Genomic DNA, 21,161 nt, shown 5'->3' on the forward strand with positions numbered 1-21,161 from the left:
CTGGGAGCATTACTCTAGCTCCAACACCCTAGCCCAAAGGTTCCTAGAATTTATAAACTCAAATGCTATGGAACAACTTGTTACCACTCCCACAAGAGGGGAAAACGTACTGGACCTGATCATCACCAACATGGGGACTCTATGCTCCAGACCAGAAGTGTATCCCTCACTGGTAAGATCAGACCATAAACTAATCTCATTGGATATTCACATCCCGACCCCACCCCCTGCCCAGAAAACCACAGTGAAAAACTTCTCTAAAGCAAATTTCACATTCCTCAAATCTGAGGTGGAATCCTTCAAAGCCCCCCGGGCCTGTGGAAAATACGGCCCAGACTGCAGAATCCTTTATAAACGCATTCTATGAACACCTTCAGGAATGCATGGATCATGCGATCCCAAATAAAACCAAGACCCAATCCTCCAAAGGCAGACGTCCTGTCTGGTGGACCCCAGCCATAAAAAAACTGTACAATAGAAGGAGGAAGCTACTAAATGATAGAGCAAAATCCCAAAAAGGGAAGGCATCACTGATCAGTATTAGCAAAAAACTACGGGCACACATAAAATTGTCTAAGGCCAGCTTCGAGAGAAAAATTGCACAGGACACTAAGGATAATCACAAGGCTTTCTTTAGTTATGTTAGGAACCTAGGTGGTAATTCCCAGATATGCTCAGAATTAGTCTAAAATGACAAAAAATACACCAAACCCACAGACATTGCCAACATCCTAGCTGACAGGTTCAGCGCAAACTCCCCCCCCACCAAAAGGGCAAATATCTGTCCCAGCAGAGTGCTGCCCCCCAGACATCTTAGATGCTCAGGTAAGAGCTGCCCTCTCCAAAGCAAAAAACACAGCATCAATGGGACCAGATGGTGTCCTGGGCTGCGTCCTACATGAACTCCAAGAAGAGCTAAACCCAAACATAAAACTACTGTTCAATCTCAGCCTTACTACAGGATATGTGCCCAAAGAGTGGCGTACAGCAACAGTGGTCCTTCTCCATAAAGGTGGTGCCTCAACGGATCCTGGAAACTATCGCCCCATAAGCCTGACTAGCTTGGTCTGCAAAGCTATGGAAAGGATCATCATGGACCTCATAAATAAAGATATTGGGGACCTACAAACACTGGATCCTACCCAGTTTGGCTTTGTTAAGGGCAGATCCTGCCTCTTAAACCTGGTTGATTTCTTTGAAACAGTCACCAAGGCCATTGACGAGGGGAAGGTGGTCCACACAGCCTACCTGAACCTCGCAAAAGCCTTCGATACAATACCCCACTCGGGCATTATAGATAAGCTCACCAGCTTAAATATAAACCCCTATGTCACTAGATGGATTGCAAACTGGCTCAAGGACAGAACCCACATGGTTAGAATTCCTGGAGCCATGTCAGACTCCAAACCAGTTACAAGTGGTGTCCCACAAGGCTCAGTCCTGGGACCTCTCTTGTACGGTATATATTTCTCGGAGGTACAGGCCAACACGGAAGGACTGTGGCTGACCAAGTTCGCAGATGACTGCAAACTGGGCGCCATAATCGACTCTCCAGCCGACACAAGCATCCTCCAAAAGGGCCTCATAGAAACAGACAACTGGTGCCAGAGCCATGGCCTCAAGCTAAATGCCAAAAGTGTATAGTCATCCCCTTTGGCAAAAACAAAGTGCCACAAATTACCACATAGGTGGTAATCCATTAAGTACAGAAGAAGTAATTAGGGACCTGGGGACCCAAGTTGATAGCAATCTCTCATTTGACAACCACGTGGCCAAAGTGGTTAGAAAACATTTTATATAGCCCACCTAATCATGAAGGGATTCACATCTAGATCAGGGGAGGTCATCGTGCCTCTTTACTCATCCCTCATCAGGCCCATAATTGAGTACAATGCCCCTTTTGGGATGTACCTTACCAGACACCTGCAGCAACTGGAAAGACCCCAAAAGTACCTCACCAAGAGGATCAAAGGGCTCAAACAGATGCCATATGCTGCCCGGTTAAAGAAACTCCAGCTCTACTCAGTGGCATACCACCTGTTCAGAGGCGATCTGTGCCTGACTTATAAAGCCATGTCCAACCCGGAATTAATGGACATGCTGCACCTCAGAAAATCCAAATCCCATCGAGCTACGCACTCAAGAGACTTGAATCTCAGCACTGAAATAAATAGGACATGCTGGAGGGACAGATTCATAACCCAGAGGCTCCCTTCACTCTGGAATAAAATCCCAGTCCAGGTTAGGCAGAGTCCCTCATTGACTCTCTTCAAGAGGAATCTTGATGAGTGGATGGGAGATCGTAGGTTTACTCCGGGTATCACTTCTGTGTCACTGTTAGACAGAGGCACAGTATACTAACCTCGAAAAAGGGCATAGCAAAATAAATTTAAAATGGGTGGCGAAAGCCAAACACATTCTGGCTAGGCTTATAAATGCCCTAGGGCAGATAGCCTAGTATGAACCTATGAACCTATGAACCTATGTTACTGACTGGGTTACACAGAGGTCCTTGCGTGGTCACTGGGGTTTGTTACTAGACTAGGTTAGATTGTGCTAAGATTTTAGCTGTTCTAAGTATGTCTTCATGCAATGACATTATTGTAACTACACTAAGTTACAGATTTCAGTTCTAAGGGAGGTTTTTTAGATAACATGTATTTTCTGAGCATTTGTGTCTGTACAGGGGATTGTTAACTTTTTGATGTAATAACACCAAGAAATATTGCGTGCAAGTGTAATGCTATAATAAAACAACTTATACAAGGCAATTTCAAATATTATGGGCCTTTAAAATGATTTAAAGGCAAAATCAATAAATAAAGCAAAGATAAAACAGCAGCACTCTAAACAGTTAACTGAAGTGCAAAACAATAAATTAAATCTCTTATCTGCCAAGTATAGAGCAGGATTAACTCAGGACCCCTCCAGAGTGTGGCAAAGGTGCCAAGCAGATGGGATCTCTGGGAAAACAGGCAGGAGAAAATTTGTAGTAAGGGAGGTTTACTCAAGTGCAATGCATGTTTGCAGGTTGGGCATTTAGTATTACAGATATATGAAAATAATGGGTGGGAAAGTATTTAAATAGGTTATACAACAGACAATAGCAATGAAAGAGGAGAGGGAGGGGCTTTGGAAGTTAGATTACCATAGGGGCAGAAGCCAGAGACACAGCTTTTTAAAACCACAACAAGAGAAGGGTGGGATGGTTGGGGGAAATCTCAAACTGGAGTTCTAGTCCTATGGTTAGAATTTCAGAAACTTCTACAGTAATGCCTCAGTGGGAGGGGGAGGGAGAGACTTAAAGAACAAAGGAAAAACACTAGCAAGGTAATGTGCTGTTTATTGTACAAAATCTCAAACTGGAGTTCTAGTCCTATGGTTAGAATTTCAGAAACGTTTAGCTTAATGCCTCAGTGAGGGTGGGGCAGACTCGAAAAATGAGGGAAACAGTAACAAGGTTAACAAAAAAGGCTCTGGAATGAAGCAGTAAACAGCTATATAGAGCTATAAAAAGTAATGAAGCACAGATCCTGCAGCAGAATTCACAATACTGCCACAACTGCAATCCCACTACCAGATTGCTGGTATTTAACTTAAAGCAGATATATACAGCTATAAAAAGCACTGAAGCACAAATCCTAGAATAAAAACCATAATACTGTCACTACTACAATCCCACCACAGACTATGCAGATATTTACCAGTATTTCTATAGTAAATGACTAAGGCTCAAACCTGGCAATAGATCACACCCCTGCCACAAGTGTGAAAGAAGCTACAAGATTTATTGAGCCTGCAAACTGGGTTCAAATTACAAAAAGCTACCTTTTGCACTCAGTTCTCATTATGGAAGTAGAAGTGCAGTAAATGTATAAACAATGCGACAGCCTTGTAGTGATACACAGTGTTCACACAACTGCAAATGAAGTTGCAAAAGTAAGGTCCCAGAACAAGCTAAGAAAATGCAAACAACCTTTTGGCTAAAGCATGGACAAAAAGCAGAGAAGTACAAAACAGTATCACCACAGGAGCCACTGTAAGTGCAGCATAAATAGTTAATCAAAATTTAAATAAAAGCTTTTTTTCTTCTCTTTTGATGAAAAGCGTGTATCTTACATCTCTCAGAGTCTTTATCTTGTACACTGGCATCTCATGAAAGCTGATGTTTACAACAATATGTATTCACTTATCAGTGCCTTATTCATGATTTATTTTTTTATTTTATATGTCTGAACTAATGATGTATTCATTTTGCTTATAGACTCCCTTATGGACAAGGCATGTTTGTTTAAATCATCTGAAATATAAAACTTATCAGCTGTAGAGATAAAGTGATAATCTTCACAGAGATAGCTTTCATGTGCTTTTTTCTTCAGGTCTACGTTGTTGTGGGCATTGCAGCAATAGTTTGCACTGGGCTCGTGATAATGCTAATCATTCTCAAATTTGGAAAACATTCAAAATTTGGAATCAAAGGTAAGATCAGTTGGTCATTATTGTCTCAAAGGTTATTTATTTATTTATTTATTTAATGTCCATGGGGACTGGTATAACATCAATGCTTTCACGTAGGTGTAAATGAAATGGGTTAGTGTTATTTAATTGAAAGTTCATTTCATTAAAACTCAGATGTCTGATTGAAAACTCATTTGACTGAAAACTCATTTAATAGAAAAGTGTAGAAGTCTATAGAAAGTATCTGAGGGTGTCATTTCTTATCAGAGGAGTTATTAGAGAAGCGAGTCTAAGAAAGCATGGTATGTGTAGATTGCAATGGTCAGCATCATGTTGTCCCCCCTGATTTGTAGATGATTGTGTTTTGGTTTGTGAAGTTTTTTTTCTTTTCTCTGAGGTTGTGTTACCATGGAGTTATTATATATATATATATATATATATATATATATATATATATATATATATATATATATATATATATAGATAGATATATATATATATATATATATATATATATATATATATATAAGTAATGGGGTATGGGGGCAAAGCTCTTACATAGGGGTGCACATGAGCTTGCCCTCTCTGCAAAAATATTATTTATGGTGTATGTTTTGTGAAGAAAGTTTTCTATCAAATGAGTTTTCAGTTAAATTATTTTCAATCAAATGAGCTCAACCATTTGAGTTTTAATGAAATAAACGTTCAATTAAATGACATAAACCCAAATAGAATGTTTTAATTATATAGTGTGCAGGTGAGGCTTAGTGGTAGTTGATTATGATCAAATGCATCAATAGATGTATGGCATACCCTTTTCTTGCAAACAATAAATAAATAAAATAGTGCTGCTCAGTTTATAAGAATATTATTCTTTGAAGCTATGTAAACTTTAATTAGGTCTTACTATGTCACCCCAAGGTTTAACGATTATAAAAGTAAATAGTTGAAGCCGCAACCTACAAAGCATTTAAGGAATAGCTTTCTTTGCAGCAGTAGCAGTAAGACCCCCTGCACTTCCATGTGGGGATCATCACCCATGTGCCCCTTTACAGAGTTACACACACTGATAAGAGGGGAAAATGCACATAGTGTTATCACTGCCATTATGCATATAGAAAGTTCTAAAGTCTCAAATGAGTTGTAGCTGTTTGCAGGTCATCAAATAGGTTAACAAAAAGTAGCTGTGTTATGAATTATGCATTAAACGAAGATGTATAGCAGAGGATAGGAGCATGTTATTCATTACACTGTAGCAACATGTAGGTGTTGGGTGTTTCAGCATATTCATAACTACATATTACATTACATATAATATTTCTTCCTTAATCTCTAAAGGTGTCCATATTTGCGTCATGTATTTCCTATTCTGGTACACCATTTTGTGTTTTTTAAAGAATGTTAAAAAAAATCACAATCTAACAATTTAGACATGCAATAAATTCATAAAACAAAACGTTTCTTAATATATTCAGACTAAAGAAAATGCATGAGGGCTTTACATTTGGAATGTGTGTATTGCATGTTCCATATTATGTTCAGGATCAGTTCTGAAAGACTTCATTATGAATAGCGTGGATTTCATTCAAAAATAAAACTGAAATTTGAGAAGCATGTGCTTCCTAGCAAGAACTTTTCATCAAATAATGGGTTTATATATCTATATATTTATATCTATCTATATATCTATATATATATATATATATATATATATATATATATATATATATATATATATATATACTGTGTGTGTGTCTATATATATACATATATATATATATGTATATATATATAACCCACACACACACACACACACACACACACACACACACACACACACACACACACACACACACACACACACACACACACACACATTTCTGATTATACTAACCTGCTGTTTGAGATTCTAGGCATGCAGCACATGGGCTGTAACCAAACATAATAATTAAAAAAAAGAAAAAACTGATTAACTAGCACACCATTAGGGATGATCAACATGCATCTCAATACAGCTACTTTCATCTTGTCACAATAAGCAGTCATTCCTACGTATCTTACATGATGTTTGCCTTACAGACATGGGTGTAACCTGGCCTACAGGCTAAAGTTTGTTGATAAATTTCTTTTTCAGCATCTCTGAGAGTCACAATGTTTGTTTACAACTCAAGAACGTCTTTTATGAGTTTGTAGAAGACACAGCAGAAAGCGATACACAATTTTTTTCAGTGCATGGAGGACATCATTTGAAAAACGCATATATTTTTAACATGAAATTTGGATAAACTAATAATAAATTCCTGACTACTCTTGTGGTCACAGGCAAAATATGGTTGATCATTTTTAATAATATATATGAATGATACTTACATGACATCATAATGTTTAGATGATGTTATAACTAGGCCGGGTATTGCCTTTGATGGTTATTTGCCATAATATACCATAAACATATCCCTCATTATTTACACACATTGCTAGTTTGTATTTAACATCATACTATTTGTAGCAGTAAATAAATGTCATCATTTCCTTCTAATAAAGTAGAATTATAATAGACTACCTAGTTTGGGGGAGATTCTCGGTCATGCTGCATGGGTTGCCCTTTATAGTAAACTGAGATTCTAAAAGAAGGCTCCAAAGAGAGCCATCAGTAAACTACAAAAAAGACAGGTCTGCTTCTCTGCAAGATACTTCAGTACAGCTGTTCAATTTCAGTATGCTTTTCCACAGTAACCCAACACTACTGTGATATCACGCTCAGATGTACAGGGAACTCTGAGTATAGCTCAGTATGTTGTATCCCTCTAAAATATGTTTACAACTGCAAAGTCATTTCTGGAATTCACTGTAGCATCAAGGGACAGCAAAACTGCTGTTGTGCACCAGAAAATGTCACTGTATGGTGAATAAAGCAACCGAGTATGTGGATTAGTCTGATTTCAAGTTTTTATTGACCATGCATTTAACCACTGATTTTTGTATATTCTGGTTTAATCAGCTTGCATTGATTTATAGCCCACCTAAGCTGAGCACTCTGTGATTCAAACTGCATTAGTTTATTTCTGTCTTTGCTTATCAGCAAATACACTTTGTGGCTAAGTTCCATTCTTTTTATATATTGTCAAAGCATGTTTATTTTATCACTTACAAAACTGGCCTCACCAAATAATTTTTTATCAAGTCATTACATTCCATGCAAAGAATTCTGGTGAAATTACTACCATAAATTGGACTAATAAAATAGTGAATTTGCTGGGAAGCATTTTGACTTTGATAGTAAGAAGGGAGTTAAGAAATTTTGTTTGCTGGAGCTTGCTATGAGTGCTGCAAAATTTCACGTTCACTAAAATTTCTGAATATTTGGTGTATCTATTCATCTGTATTAGTTATAGCTTAATTAAGACATTGTTAACGAGCAGCCAAATTTTCCATAAAAATGAGTATAATGTTTAAGAAACGTGGCTGACCCCAGTTCTCAGTTAATATAATTCAGTAACTCATGTCTTTTGTCCTTGCCAACGACAAATATTAATGAAATCAAACTTAAGTACATGCATTTTATTCAGCAAAAGCTTCAAGAACTTGATTGCAAGGAGTGACTGCATGGGCTTCAGCATGGTACTACATCTCGTGTGTCAGAGTATAACCTATCACATTCACTAATAAAATCTCAGAAGCCGTGCTCAACGAAATTCTCCAATTCTAACACATGCTTCAGAAAGCATGCCATGTAATTTGTGTGTTAGTATATTGAGAAGATTTTGAAGTCATTAAAAGAATCAGCACCATGATAATTATTAATATTAGAATCATAATAATGATTAGTTCCCTGCCTGATGATAAATATGTAGCATAGTGACATCATTTTTGTCAAATAATAATCAGTGTACAACTATTATCCCCAACATATGCAGCCATTGATTTTCATGCAGGAGTGAAAGTAAATATATGTTACAAACATGAAAGATCATTAGAGAGTCATGGAAGTCACATATATGTTACAAACATGAAAGATCATTAGAGAGTCATGGAAGTCACATATATGTTACAGACATGAAAGATCATTAGAGAGTCATGAAAGTCACATATATGTTACAAACATGAAAGATCACTAGAGAGTCATGGAAGTCACATATATGTTACAAACATGAAAGATCATTGGAGAGTCATGGAAGTCACATGAATACATAATTCTTATTACATGGAAAAGAAGAAGTTTATCTGCATCTTTCGAATATGGACAAAGTCTGAATCAAGTAAGATTACTGCTGCAAACCACATGGAATTTGATAGGAATGCCTAAGAAAACAAAAAAGTGTTTCAATGCAAAGTAGACATTATTGTGCAAATCCGTATACATAAATATTAATACCTATAGCTGTATGTGTGTGTGAGAGTATGTGTGTGTGTGTGTGTGTGTGTGTGTGTGTGTGTGTGTGTGAGTGTGTGAGTAAGTGTGAGTTTTTATCTAATTATTTATTTATTCTTTAAAATAATTATTATGGTGGAATAACTCCAGAAGGGAGTCATTCTCTCAGGGGAACATATACATTATTTACAATGCTGATTTTCACCATTGAAGTAACAACCTGACCCCATGTGGAAAAATTACAAAAAGGGATTGTAAATGTATGGATGGATATATGTGTATTGTGATATATATCTATACATACATACATATATATATATATATATATAGAGAGAGAGAGAGAAGGGAGGGAACATATTTACTTTATGTTCCTAGTATGTGTTAGAAAGATTATATATCCTAGGGAGGTTAGGCACTAAAGTGAAAATACCACTACAATTGTTTCAATGAAATTAAAAACAGGAAGGTAATAACAGTGAGAATGTTATGTATATTATACTAATAAATGATGAACCCTAATAGTCATGTTAAAGGAGGGAAGCTTGTAAAATCTGTAAATACTCCTCTCTTTTTCTCACTCTCATTCTACCTAATTAAAATGATTGTTCCATGCACTGTTTTCTTTACAACTTGTGTATTTTTTACATTCTCTTGGTATATATCACCTCATTAGAATTCTTTATGTATCCACTTGTGAATGTTTTTCACCTGGGTTGTACCTGCAATTGGTTGGTTCTGATCAGTGCACCACTCCAGTAAACAGATACAAATTAAATGAAATAATAAAGTAAATGCATTTGGTAGCATGTAATGGAGATATTAAATATGAAACAAGAAGTGATATTTTGGAAGTAAACAGTAATACCAACTTGAATATAATCCTGTGGATGTTTTCTGTATTTCTACTTTTTGGAGGGCTTTGGGAAGAGTAAGGTGAGTCAAGAGCAGTTGAAAATTTGTGAAAAACTGTACATGTCCTAAGAAAACAAGAGTCAAACAATGATTAGGAATTTACTTTTCTTACCAGTGTTCTCAAGTATGCCAGCAAAGTCGGGTAACATTTCTGCATAGCCAAAAATGTGTTTGAAGACTAATGAAGTATGCAACATCTCACTATATGAATAATCCTGTTTGTCATGATTTCATTCATTGGAAACCAGTAAAATGACCACATGAGTTTGAGAAAAGACCTACTTCCATTGTGCAAGATCCATTATGCTACCTCATATCAAGAAGATTCATTAAGACTTCACTGATGAAAAGCAAGGATGCAGAAGCCCAGTCATATGAAAGTCACATTCATGGAAATGAACAAAACCCAAGCAAGAAAATAACTACAAATACTGCAACATATTCCCACAAATGGCTCTATATACCCACATACAGGGCTCCACACTCCTGTACCTTATAACCCTTATGTTTAATCCTAAATCCAAACTGAACTGCTTCTCTCTTTTTATATCTGGTGAATGTCCCCATAACTTCCGCTTGTAATCTGTTTATGCTGATAAGCATTAGGTTGAAAGGGTTAGACTTTCCTGTAGCCTTCTTTCTTCCCCAATTAAGGTAAAAACAGCATGCTTTCTACTATTCAATCAGACGAGCGTAGTGTGCTCTGCACCTCCAAACAGTGCATTTCTCAATAAACTAAGTGAAACAAGTGTGCTACAAAAGGGAATTGGAAAACGGGCTCTCTGCATTGTAAATTGAGAAGCAGGCAGGGAACTGTGTAGTTTTTAACAGTAGGGCCTAGGAACAGAGTATTGGGCATATAAACAAAACAAAAAAGTGTGCTTGTAACTCATTTAACAGTAGGGCTTAGGAACAGAGTATTGGGCATATAAAAAGAAACAAAAAAAGCATGCTTGTAACTCATACCTGCACATGCTCCCTCTAGGCATTTGCTTTACTGGTTTAGCCCAGCTGCGCTCACTTCACTGCTCTGCACCCCACCCTGCCACCATATCTCACCCACCCCCAGTAGTGCTACGTTTATAGTACCACTGGCACACCCCCTTAATTAGCTAACCAACTACTCGTGCTCCTAGAACCCAGCAAATGCCTAGCACAATAATACACCCTCTATCCACCCCACTATCCATATTAATCCACACATAACTATTCTATTCTCTCTAATCTTTTATCCACCACATACACTCCATACAGGCCCTACCCTAGTAATTTACTATGACTACAGCTAAAACACTAATGCTGCTACCCTTCGTACCCCTGCTATTCATTCCTTATCACCTAAGCTCCTATGAATATGCACAGCATCTTGAAATCCAATATCCAAACTCTCAAACAGACATCAACCCAGCATTTAATAAGTTTAATCACCACATAACCCCCCTCCTAATTCCTCACCCCCCAATTACCATCACCCGACTAAATACCGCTACATTAGCTTAAAAAACAAAAGCTACAAAAAAAATCATAAACAAATTTTAAAGACTCAAAAGCAACTTAAAAATTAACCTTATTAAGGATGGAGACATCCACCCCAACCTTGGCCCATCCACAACAATAGACCCAAGCACACCAGCTAACAACCCAACATGTACTACCCAGATTGCTAGACTTCCAGTCTCATTTCTGGTCTGTCTTCCCAACATCAGAAGCCTAAACAACAAGATCCATAGCCTACATAGACTCTTAGCTGTTCACTCCCCTGATATCCTCTGCCTCACAGAAACCTGGCTAAAACCAATAACCAAAGATAATGAAATAACACCCTCCCACAGTACAACATCCTTAGACTGGCCCAGATCTCCAGGAAAAGTGGTGGGGTAGGTGTAGTATACAAGTCTACCCTAACAATAACAATTGATACCCAACAGCCATCCCAGTTTGGCAATGCAGAAATTCTCATCACCAAACTAATAATAAACAAAATAAATTCAGATACATTGTCTGCATTTATATTCCACCCAGCAAGAATGATAATACTCTAGAAAATATCTTACATTGACTAGCTTCTAACTATCCCCAGAAAAACATTGTCTTGGGGGACTTCAACATTGATTGGAACACCTATTCTTCTGAAACTCCCTCCACCCATTTAAACCTCCACGGGTTTACTCAGATCATTGCCACCCCCACCAGATTTAGCAAAAATAGAGTCAAAGATAGTATCCTTGATTGGATGCTTATTAACAGCCACCCCCAAAAGTACAAGTCAGGTCCATTACCCGATGATCTAAGTGATCACTGCCTTACCTGTATTATTAGGCTCAAAGCGACATTCCCAACCAGCCCACCTACAAAGCTATAACAAACATCAGGAACTTTAACCTTGACAACTTCCAAAATAAACTCAAAGCATGTAATTGGAATGTATTGAAATGAAGTGATATTTTGGAAGTAAACAGTAATACCAACTTGAATATAATCCTGTGGATGTTTTCTGTATTTCTACTTTTTGGAGGGCTTTGGGAAGAGTAAGGTGAGTCAAGAGCAGTTGAAAATTTGTGAAAAACTGTACATGTCCTAAGAAAACAAGAGTCAAACAATGATTAGGAATTTACTTTTCTTACCAGTGTTCTCAAGTATGCCAGCAAAGTCGGGTAACATTTCTGCATAGCCAAAAATGTGTTTGAAGACTAATGAAGTATGCAACATCTCACTATATGAATAATCCTGTTTGTCATGATTTCATTCATTGGAAACCAGTAAAATGACCACATGAGTTTGAGAAAAGACCTACTTCCATTGTGCAAGATCCATTATGCTACCTCATATCAAGAAGATTCATTAAGACTTCACTGATGAAAAGCAAGGATGCAGAAGCCCAGTCATATGAAAGTCACATTCATGGAAATGAACAAAACCCAAGCAAGAAAATAACTACAAATACTGCAACATATTCCCACAAATGGCTCTATATACCCACATACAGGGCTCCACACTCCTGTACCTTATAACCCTTATGTTTAATCCTAAATCCAAACTGAACTGCTTCTCTCTTTTTATATCTGGTGAATGTCCCCATAACTTCCGCTTGTAATCTGTTTATGCTGATAAGCATTAGGTTGAAAGGGTTAGACTTTCCTGTAGCCTTCTTTCTTCCCCAATTAAGGTAAAAACAGCATGCTTTCTACTATTCAATCAGACGAGCGTAGTGTGCTCTGCACCTCCAAACAGTGCATTTCTCAATAAACTAAGTGAAACAAGTGTGCTACAAAAGGGAATTGGAAAACGGGCTCTCTGCATTGTAAATTGAGAAGCAGGCAGGGAACTGTGTAGTTTTTAACAGTAGGGCCTAGGAACAGAGTATTGGGCATATAAAAAAAAACAAAAAAGTGTGCTTGTAACTCATTTAACAGTAGGGCTTAGGAACAGAGTATTGGGCATATAAAAAGAAACAAAAAAAGCATGCTTGTAACTCATACCTGCACATGCTCCCTCTAGGCATTTGCTTTACTGGTTTAGCCCAGCTGCGCTCACTTCACTCGTTCTGCACCCCACCCTGCCACCATATCCCACCCACCCCCAGTAGTGCTACGTTTATAGTACCACTGGCACACCCCCTTAATTAGCTAACCAACTACTCGTGCTCCTAGAACCCAGCAAATGCCTAGCACAATAATACACCCTCTATCCACCCCACTATCCATATTAATCCACACATAACTATTCTATTCTCTCTAATCTTTTATCCACCACATACACTCCATACAGGCCCTACCCTAGTAATTTACTATGACTACAGCTAAAACACTAATGCTGCTACCCTTCGTACCCCTGCTATTCATTCCTTATCACCTAAGCTCCTATGAATATGCACAGCATCTTGAAATCCAATATCCAAACTCTCAAACAGACATCAACCCAGCATTTAATAAGTTTAATCACCACATAACCCCCCTCCTAATTCCTCACCCCCCAATTACCATCACCCGACTAAATACCGCTACATTAGCTTAAAAAACAAAAGCTACAAAAAAAATCATAAACAAATTTTAAAGACTCAAAAGCAACTTAAAATTAACCTTATTAAGGATGGAGACATCCACCCCAACCTTGGCCCATCCACAACAATAGACCCAAGCACACCAGCTAACAACCCAACATGTACTACTCAGATTGCTAGACTTCCAGTCTCATTTCTGGTCTGTCTTCCCAACATCAGAAGCCTAAACAACAAGATCCATAGCCTACATAGACTCTTAGCTGTTCACTCCCCTGATATCCTCTGCCTCACAGAAACCTGGCTAAAACCAATAACCAAAGATAATGAAATAACACCCCCCCACAGTACAACATCCTTAGACTGGCCCAGATCTCCAGGAAAAGTGGTGGGGTAGGTGTAGTATACAAGTCTACCCTAACAATAACAATTGATACCCAACAGCCATCCCAGTTTGGCAATGCAGAAATTCTCATCACCAAACTAATAATAAACAAAAATAAATTCAGATACATTGTCTGCATTTATATTCCACCCAGCAAGAATGATAATACTCTAGAAAATATCTTACATTGACTAGCTTCTAACTATCCCCAGAAAAACATTGTCTTGGGGGACTTCAACATTGATTGGAACACCTATTCTTCTGAAACTCCCTCCACCCATTTAAACCTCCACGGGTTTACTCAGATCATTGCCACCCCCACCAGATTTAGCAAAAATAGAGTCAAAGATAGTATCCTTGATTGGATGCTTATTAACAGCCACCCCCAAAAGTACAAGTCAGGTCCATTACCCGATGATCTAAGTGATCACTGCCTTACCTGTATTATTAGGCTCAAAGCGACATTCCCAACCAGCCCACCTACAAAGCTATAACAAACATCAGGAACTTTAACCTTGACAACTTCCAAAATAAACTCAAAGCATGTAATTGGAATGTATTGAAATGACTGCCATTACAAGAAGCAGTTGGTACTTCAATACCAGATTTCTGGCTATCCTTAACCACCATGTTCCTACCCGTATCATCCGTGTAAAAGCCACAGTTGCACTGTGGCTATCTAAAGAAACAAAAAACAAAATTAAACTAAGAAACAATGCCTGGGCCAGGTGGTGTGTTACCAAAGCTTCTATGGACCAAGTAAGATACCGGCAGCTAAGAAATCATTCCAAAAAAATCTGTCATTCTAGACAGAAAAAATCACTACAACCTCCTACAACAAAAATATCAGCTAAAACCTCAAAAGTTCTGGGCTTGTGTTAACAATCTTCTCCACCTAGGCTGTTCCGCCACTCCTACCCCATCAGCTGCCCTTGATAATACCCCTGTAGAAATTGCAAACAGCTTCAACTCCTTCTTTACTGAAACTATCCAGTCTCTAGCTACCTATCTCACTCCATTGGACACAAACACCAGCTCTGGCACATCTAGCTCTGATCCCCCAGCACCCAACCCACCTTTACCTTTCAAACCATACCTACCAACCTGATCCGGACCTTACTCAAAAAGCTAAAACCTACTACACTAGCTGCCGACCACCTCCCAGCTGAATATCTTCAAAAAGCAGCTGATGCCATAGCACTTCCATTTGCTATTCTGATCAACAGATCCATCTTAGAAGGATCCATCCCAGCAATATGGAAAATATCACGTCATACCACACCATAAAGGAGGAAGATCCACAGAATTATCTCACTTTAGACCTATAGCCATTCTTTCACCACTAGCTAAAATCATGGAAAGATGCATACACAAACAAATTATGCACTTTCTTATTCAAAATGAGAAGCTCGCCTACTCTCAGCATGGCTTTAGGCCATTCCACAGTACCACCACGGCTCTTCTATCTTTCTCTAATGTCATCAATCTTCATTGTATCAACAACAAACTATCTTCAGCACTCTTCCTAGATCTCTCAAAAGCTTTCAATATGGTCATCCATCAGCTACTGCTCAATACCCTACAAACCATTGCTTTAGACCAACATGCAATACAACGGTTTCACTCCTACCTAAACGGTAGATGGCAGGCTGTCTTATGGCAGAGCAAGCTGTCATCCCAACTTCCTCTAACCTTAGGTGTCCCACAAGGGTCCATACTAGGTCCCCTTCTTTTCTCTAGCTTTATCAATGATCTGCACACCACCATCCCCGGAGCCACCTGCATCCAATATGCAGATGACTCTACGCTAATATGCTCCACCTCCTCTCCTACACAACTTCTAACCCTCACTCAGACCACTTTCAGCATGGTAGAAACATGGCTAGCTAATCACCTCCTGCTACTAAATCCTAACAAAACCAATCTACTACTTTTCTCCCCTAACCGAAAAATTTCTCTTCCTTCCTTCAACATCAAATCTAGCAATGACACCATTATCTCCCTTGATGACCAAACAAAGCTTCTAGGTGTAATAATAGACAACAACCTTAAATTTGATAAACATGTAAATGACACTATTAAGTCCGTCAACAAAAAATTTGGCTCCCTGTACAGAGTCAAACCTTTCCTCACCACCATCCCCTCCCCCCCAGCTTGGGTAGCTATTGCAAGATCACACCTCCTCTCTACCCTTATGTATGCCTCCCCTGTACTCACCAACCTATCCAAAACTGATCTCAGCAAATTATTAGGATGTTACAATCATATAGCCAGATTCGCTACTGGCATGGCTTTTAGGACTCACCATTGCCAGAACCTCAAAGCACTGGGATGGCTAGAGTATCCTACCCTTCTACAGTTCAACCAGCTTATAGTAGTGCATAAAACACTCCATCAACCTGATAACACCCCTGCCCTCAAAAATATTCTCACCCCTCACAGTGCCCCCAGGCCATTACGCTCAGCTGATAAACTAATGATACTGACCCAAAAATCCAACAACTCTGCAGACGATGCTATATTTGCCAACTCAGCCAGTAAAATCTGGAATCTACTCCCTACTACAGTTACCAAGGAAACCTCACTACCCCTATTTAAAAGAGAACTCAAAAAATCCCTCACATCTCATTGGCTGTGCTCTTGTTCTAAACCTGACTAACAACTTCACTAATACATGTCTTGCTACCCAAACTGCTGTTTAGCCAAGTATCTATGTCTCATAGCATTTGAATGTCTAAGCATTGTGAATTATGAGATCTGATTGTATTCTATGTTCACATTTTCTGATACGTCTTTGCCAATCAGATGTAAGTCTGCACATTGTGTATATTGATATCTGCCTGTATTATTTGTCTATATTTTTTCTAAACATGTCTGCCTGAGTTTATCACTCAGTGATGTATGTACTGCCTCTTTTTTGGTATGTGGAGCTTTTCTCCCCGGGCCTCTGCTGAAAATGGACATATATCCAGTCGGACTATCCCGGTCAAAAAATGTAAAATAAATAAATAAATACATTTCACCCTAACCGCTAACTAATCCTATTCCATTCCCCATCTTTAATAGTAAAGTTTCTGACTTTTGAAAATTTTACTGAAATATAATAAGCCTCCTGTGCCTTTATTTAGTATGACACTTGACAAAACCAGATTGAATAAAAATGCCTAACTGAAATAACTTTTGATAACACTGACCATGAATAGCTCTCTGGCTTCCTTTTGAATAAGTTATAATTGGGTTTATATAAAAATAACCATGACTTACTTTATTTTATGTTACATTATGTTATGTTGTTTATTTTTTCATTAGTTAATTCATTCATTCATTTATTTTTAATTACTCATTTGGTAACCTAATAGGCAGAATAACCATAAGTCACATATTTTTAAGCCGAATACTGAGTAAAGCACAATAAATTTATAAAAGATGTTTCAGTAAATGGGTATTCTGGGTACTCTGTAAGTAGATCCTGGAACTCTCTTCCAGCTGATATTACCTTACTTTCCACTTTAGGTCAATTTAAAACTAGACTCAAACAACATTTGTCACTTAACTGGCTATGTCAATGTATCAAGCCTGGCTAACTCTCTCTAGAATGTGTAAAAATCTGTTAACCAGTTTACTGTGTAATTTAAATTAATTTAATCCTGACTTGCGCTTAGATTAACTCTAACCTGTGGAACTTGTTTAACTTGCTTACTTATGTAATCTCTGTAAATAGTCTGTTTGTAATATGTAATGCTGGTATTATGTAATACTGTATATGCTTACCCTTGGAGCTTTTCTCCCCGGGCCTCCGCTGAAAATGGACATGCATCCAGTCGGACTATCCCGGTCAACAAATGTAAAATAAAATAAATAAAATAAAGTATTGAAACTGCATTTCCAAGACCACATTCCACAAATCTATTACAGATTATCATTCTGCACTCAAACAAAGGTGGATCTACTAATATTTTATTCAACTATTAATTCATCACCAACTGTAAACTCATCGGTATCTTATGACCTTCTCAGGGATTAATGGCAAGGCCTTCCCCTTATCACGGAGCTGAACCTACAGTGATTGCTGTCACTAGGTACCTCAGATCTGAATTTGGTAATCAAACAGTTGTTACCCTTTATTGTAATCTCTAAAAAGCATTTCAGCATTAGACAAATTCTTCTTATTAGACAACTTCTTCACAGATGTCACCTGATCCATGTTACTTAGATTGCCAGTTATCTCACACAGAGTTAACAATGTGTTAAGTTGTAAAAGGGTGCGTTAGATTTTACAGCTGTACCTTGGCAGCCTGCTACTTCCAGTCATTAACACCACACAAAATTCCTGTACACAGGCTGCACTCTTGCAGTAAGTAAACAAATCATATTTTTGTGCTCAGATCTCGCCCCAAGTCTTTCTCAATAATAGATTCAGAGTGTCTTCATCAACTTACAATGCTAACTAAACCCTTAGAACTGCAAAGTACAGTATTTTTATCACAATCACATCTACTTAATAAAAATTTGCTAAAGATCTCATCTCTTGAGGACAACTCATGTTCAACAAATACTCTGCCTTAGGGTTAAGAATTTGACATGATTAAAAGCAATTTATGCAATCCAAACAAAATGCAAAGAGACTTCTCTGTTAAAAAGTGCCCCTAATGGCAGATTATCCCAAGCCATAACAACCCTTGTGCATTATCCCCTTTTTCCTAATATACCTTTATGAATATTTCAAAGTGCAACTTTGGCAAACTTGAGTAAGTATTCTATAGAAGTGATCAGTGCTTTATTTTTCACACAATCAGTTATGTCCCACTTTCTAATATAATACATCTAATCTGGCTTTGTATGATTCCTAAAGAACTCCACAGAATATTTTGCCCCTCATATTAGCCTTTTAATATCAAACTGCTTTTTTTACAGCTAGAGCTAGGACCATTATACTGAATAACAAAACTTACTAAGTGAGTTATATGGTCCTATAATCATTTTTACAATACTATCTTTGACTGTAAGTCGTCTAGTCCAGATACAGATTTGCTGTATCCAGTATCGTTTGTAAGCTTCTGAGCCCCCAAGCCTTTCTGTGTTGAAGGGAAGCCTTCTAGCTTAATTCTGTTTCTTAGAACTAGCCAGTTTTCTAGTTTCAGCACTCAAATCTGTTTCTTTGAGCTCAGCACTTGTTCAGAACTCATTGTAAGCACTAAATAAGCTACAAATTACTACAGCACTCAACTTTCCTCACTTGTCTAGAGGAAAACAGCTTTTAGTACTTAATAAATAAGCCCCTATCCAGGCATGTCTAAGGGTCAGTTCCCAGTGTTTTCTCCTGTCTGCCTGATGAATCTGGGCACCTTGGGGTAATGCAGCAATTGCCTCATGTACACAGACCACCCTCTCCTCCTACCACCCAACACTACAACCTGTGAGAGATGCACTTATATAGCCAAACTGGAAGCAAAGCTCTCTTCACCCAAGACTGGACTAGACAGTCAAGAGGAGAAGGTAAACACTTGCACCACACCACACTCATCATATAGTCCCTCAAAACCTACACCACCAAAACACACACATAGAAACACAAAACACACACCTACATCCATGGAGGCTCTCAAAAAAAATCTACCCAAGCAACAGGGACCTCCAAAGCAGAAATGCAAGCAACCTCCACCCCCCAACACAACCCAAATGACACATAGCCCACAAACTCAGTGTGCCACTCAACCACAGCCCTTAAGGCATAACAACATACCCAGCACTCTAGTCATAGGTGACTCTATAGTCAGGCACACTGATGTTCCACTCACCAGGCTAAACAATGAGAAAGTTACTGTCAGCTGCCTGTCAGGCGCCAGGATCCACCGCATAATGCATGCACTCAGGTCACTCCACAACAAGTACAAATATGACTCTGTCATTGTTCATGTTGGTGTGAATGACCTGAGACGTACCTTCCTGGAATACATGAAAAGAGACATGGAGGAGCTGTCTGATCTTGTAGCCCAGGCAGGTATGAACCTAGCCCTGAGTAGCATCCTGCCATCACCCAGAATGATACCACAGTACAAGGACAAAATGATTGACTTCAACAATTGGCTAAGCTTCTGGTGTCATTCTTAGGGTATCCAGTATCTGTCTGCCTGCGATGACATAATCGACAAACCATGATGCTTTGCCAGAGATGGCCTGCACCTGTCGCCCTTGGGAATCCGGATACTGGCTAAGGCTCTTGCCACCCCTATAGTGCCTTTTTTAGGCAAGATTCAAATGTCAAATTCACCACTGTAACAGGTACAAGCTAGCAAAATCTGAGGGTAATGCTACTTAATGGTAGAAGTCTAACCCTCAAAATGCACTCACTCGAGGCACTCCTTAAAATGGAGAACATCGACATCTGTGCAATGACACTGACCTGGTTCAAGGCTCCAGAGAGCACCCCTGCATTACCAGGCTATAATTCATACCACACCTTTCGGCCACCTAACCTGAACCATTGGAGGTGTGTCGATATTCATTAAGGATATCCACACCTCCAGGCTAGTTGCTCAGCATAATGCATCTGAGTTTATCCAAGTGCAACTAACTCTGGGCAAGACCGCAATCCAAATTGTAGCTTGCTACACAACCCCCACCATGCCCCAGGATTCCCACTCTTTATTTCTTGATACACTGGAAAATATTAGGGTACAACCTAACACCCTAATAATGGGTGATTTCAACTACCCCACCATTAACTGGGAAAACTACTCATGTACCAACTCTCGTGCTCATTGTTTTCTGGAATTCATAAATTCCAACGCCTTGGATCAACTTATCCACACCTCGACCAGGGGCAGCAATATCTTAGACCTGGTCATTACCAACATGGGCAACCAGTGTTCCACACCAGAAGTCAATTCCTCGTTGGTCAGATCCGACCACAAGCAAATCACACTAGACATCCACATCCCACCCCCCATTAGGGAAACCACCGTAAAAAAATTTCTCCAAAACCAACATCAAGCTTCTTAAGACAGAAGTGGCAAACTTCACGGCACCCATGCTGA

General features: G+C 38.6%; 1 protein-coding gene across 2 annotated transcripts in view; it reads left to right on the plus strand.

The window, feature by feature from the left end:
• NTRK2 (neurotrophic receptor tyrosine kinase 2) overlaps positions 1-21,161 on the plus strand; it is a 1,124,811-nt gene that overhangs the window by 452,622 nt on the left and 651,028 nt on the right. For both annotated transcript variants that reach the window (XM_044060895.1, XM_044060896.1), the window contains exon 11: positions 4,380-4,479. In XM_044060895.1, coding sequence (XP_043916830.1) covers positions 4,380-4,479 — 100 coding nt within the window. The remainder of the gene's footprint in view (positions 1-4,379; positions 4,480-21,161) is intronic.

The sequence above is a fragment of the Protopterus annectens genome, chromosome 2.part0, assembly GCF_019279795.1.
Source record: "Protopterus annectens isolate FY-2018-M chromosome 2.part0, PAN1.0, whole genome shotgun sequence".
In the NCBI taxonomy this organism is placed as follows: Eukaryota; Metazoa; Chordata; order Ceratodontiformes; family Protopteridae; genus Protopterus; species Protopterus annectens.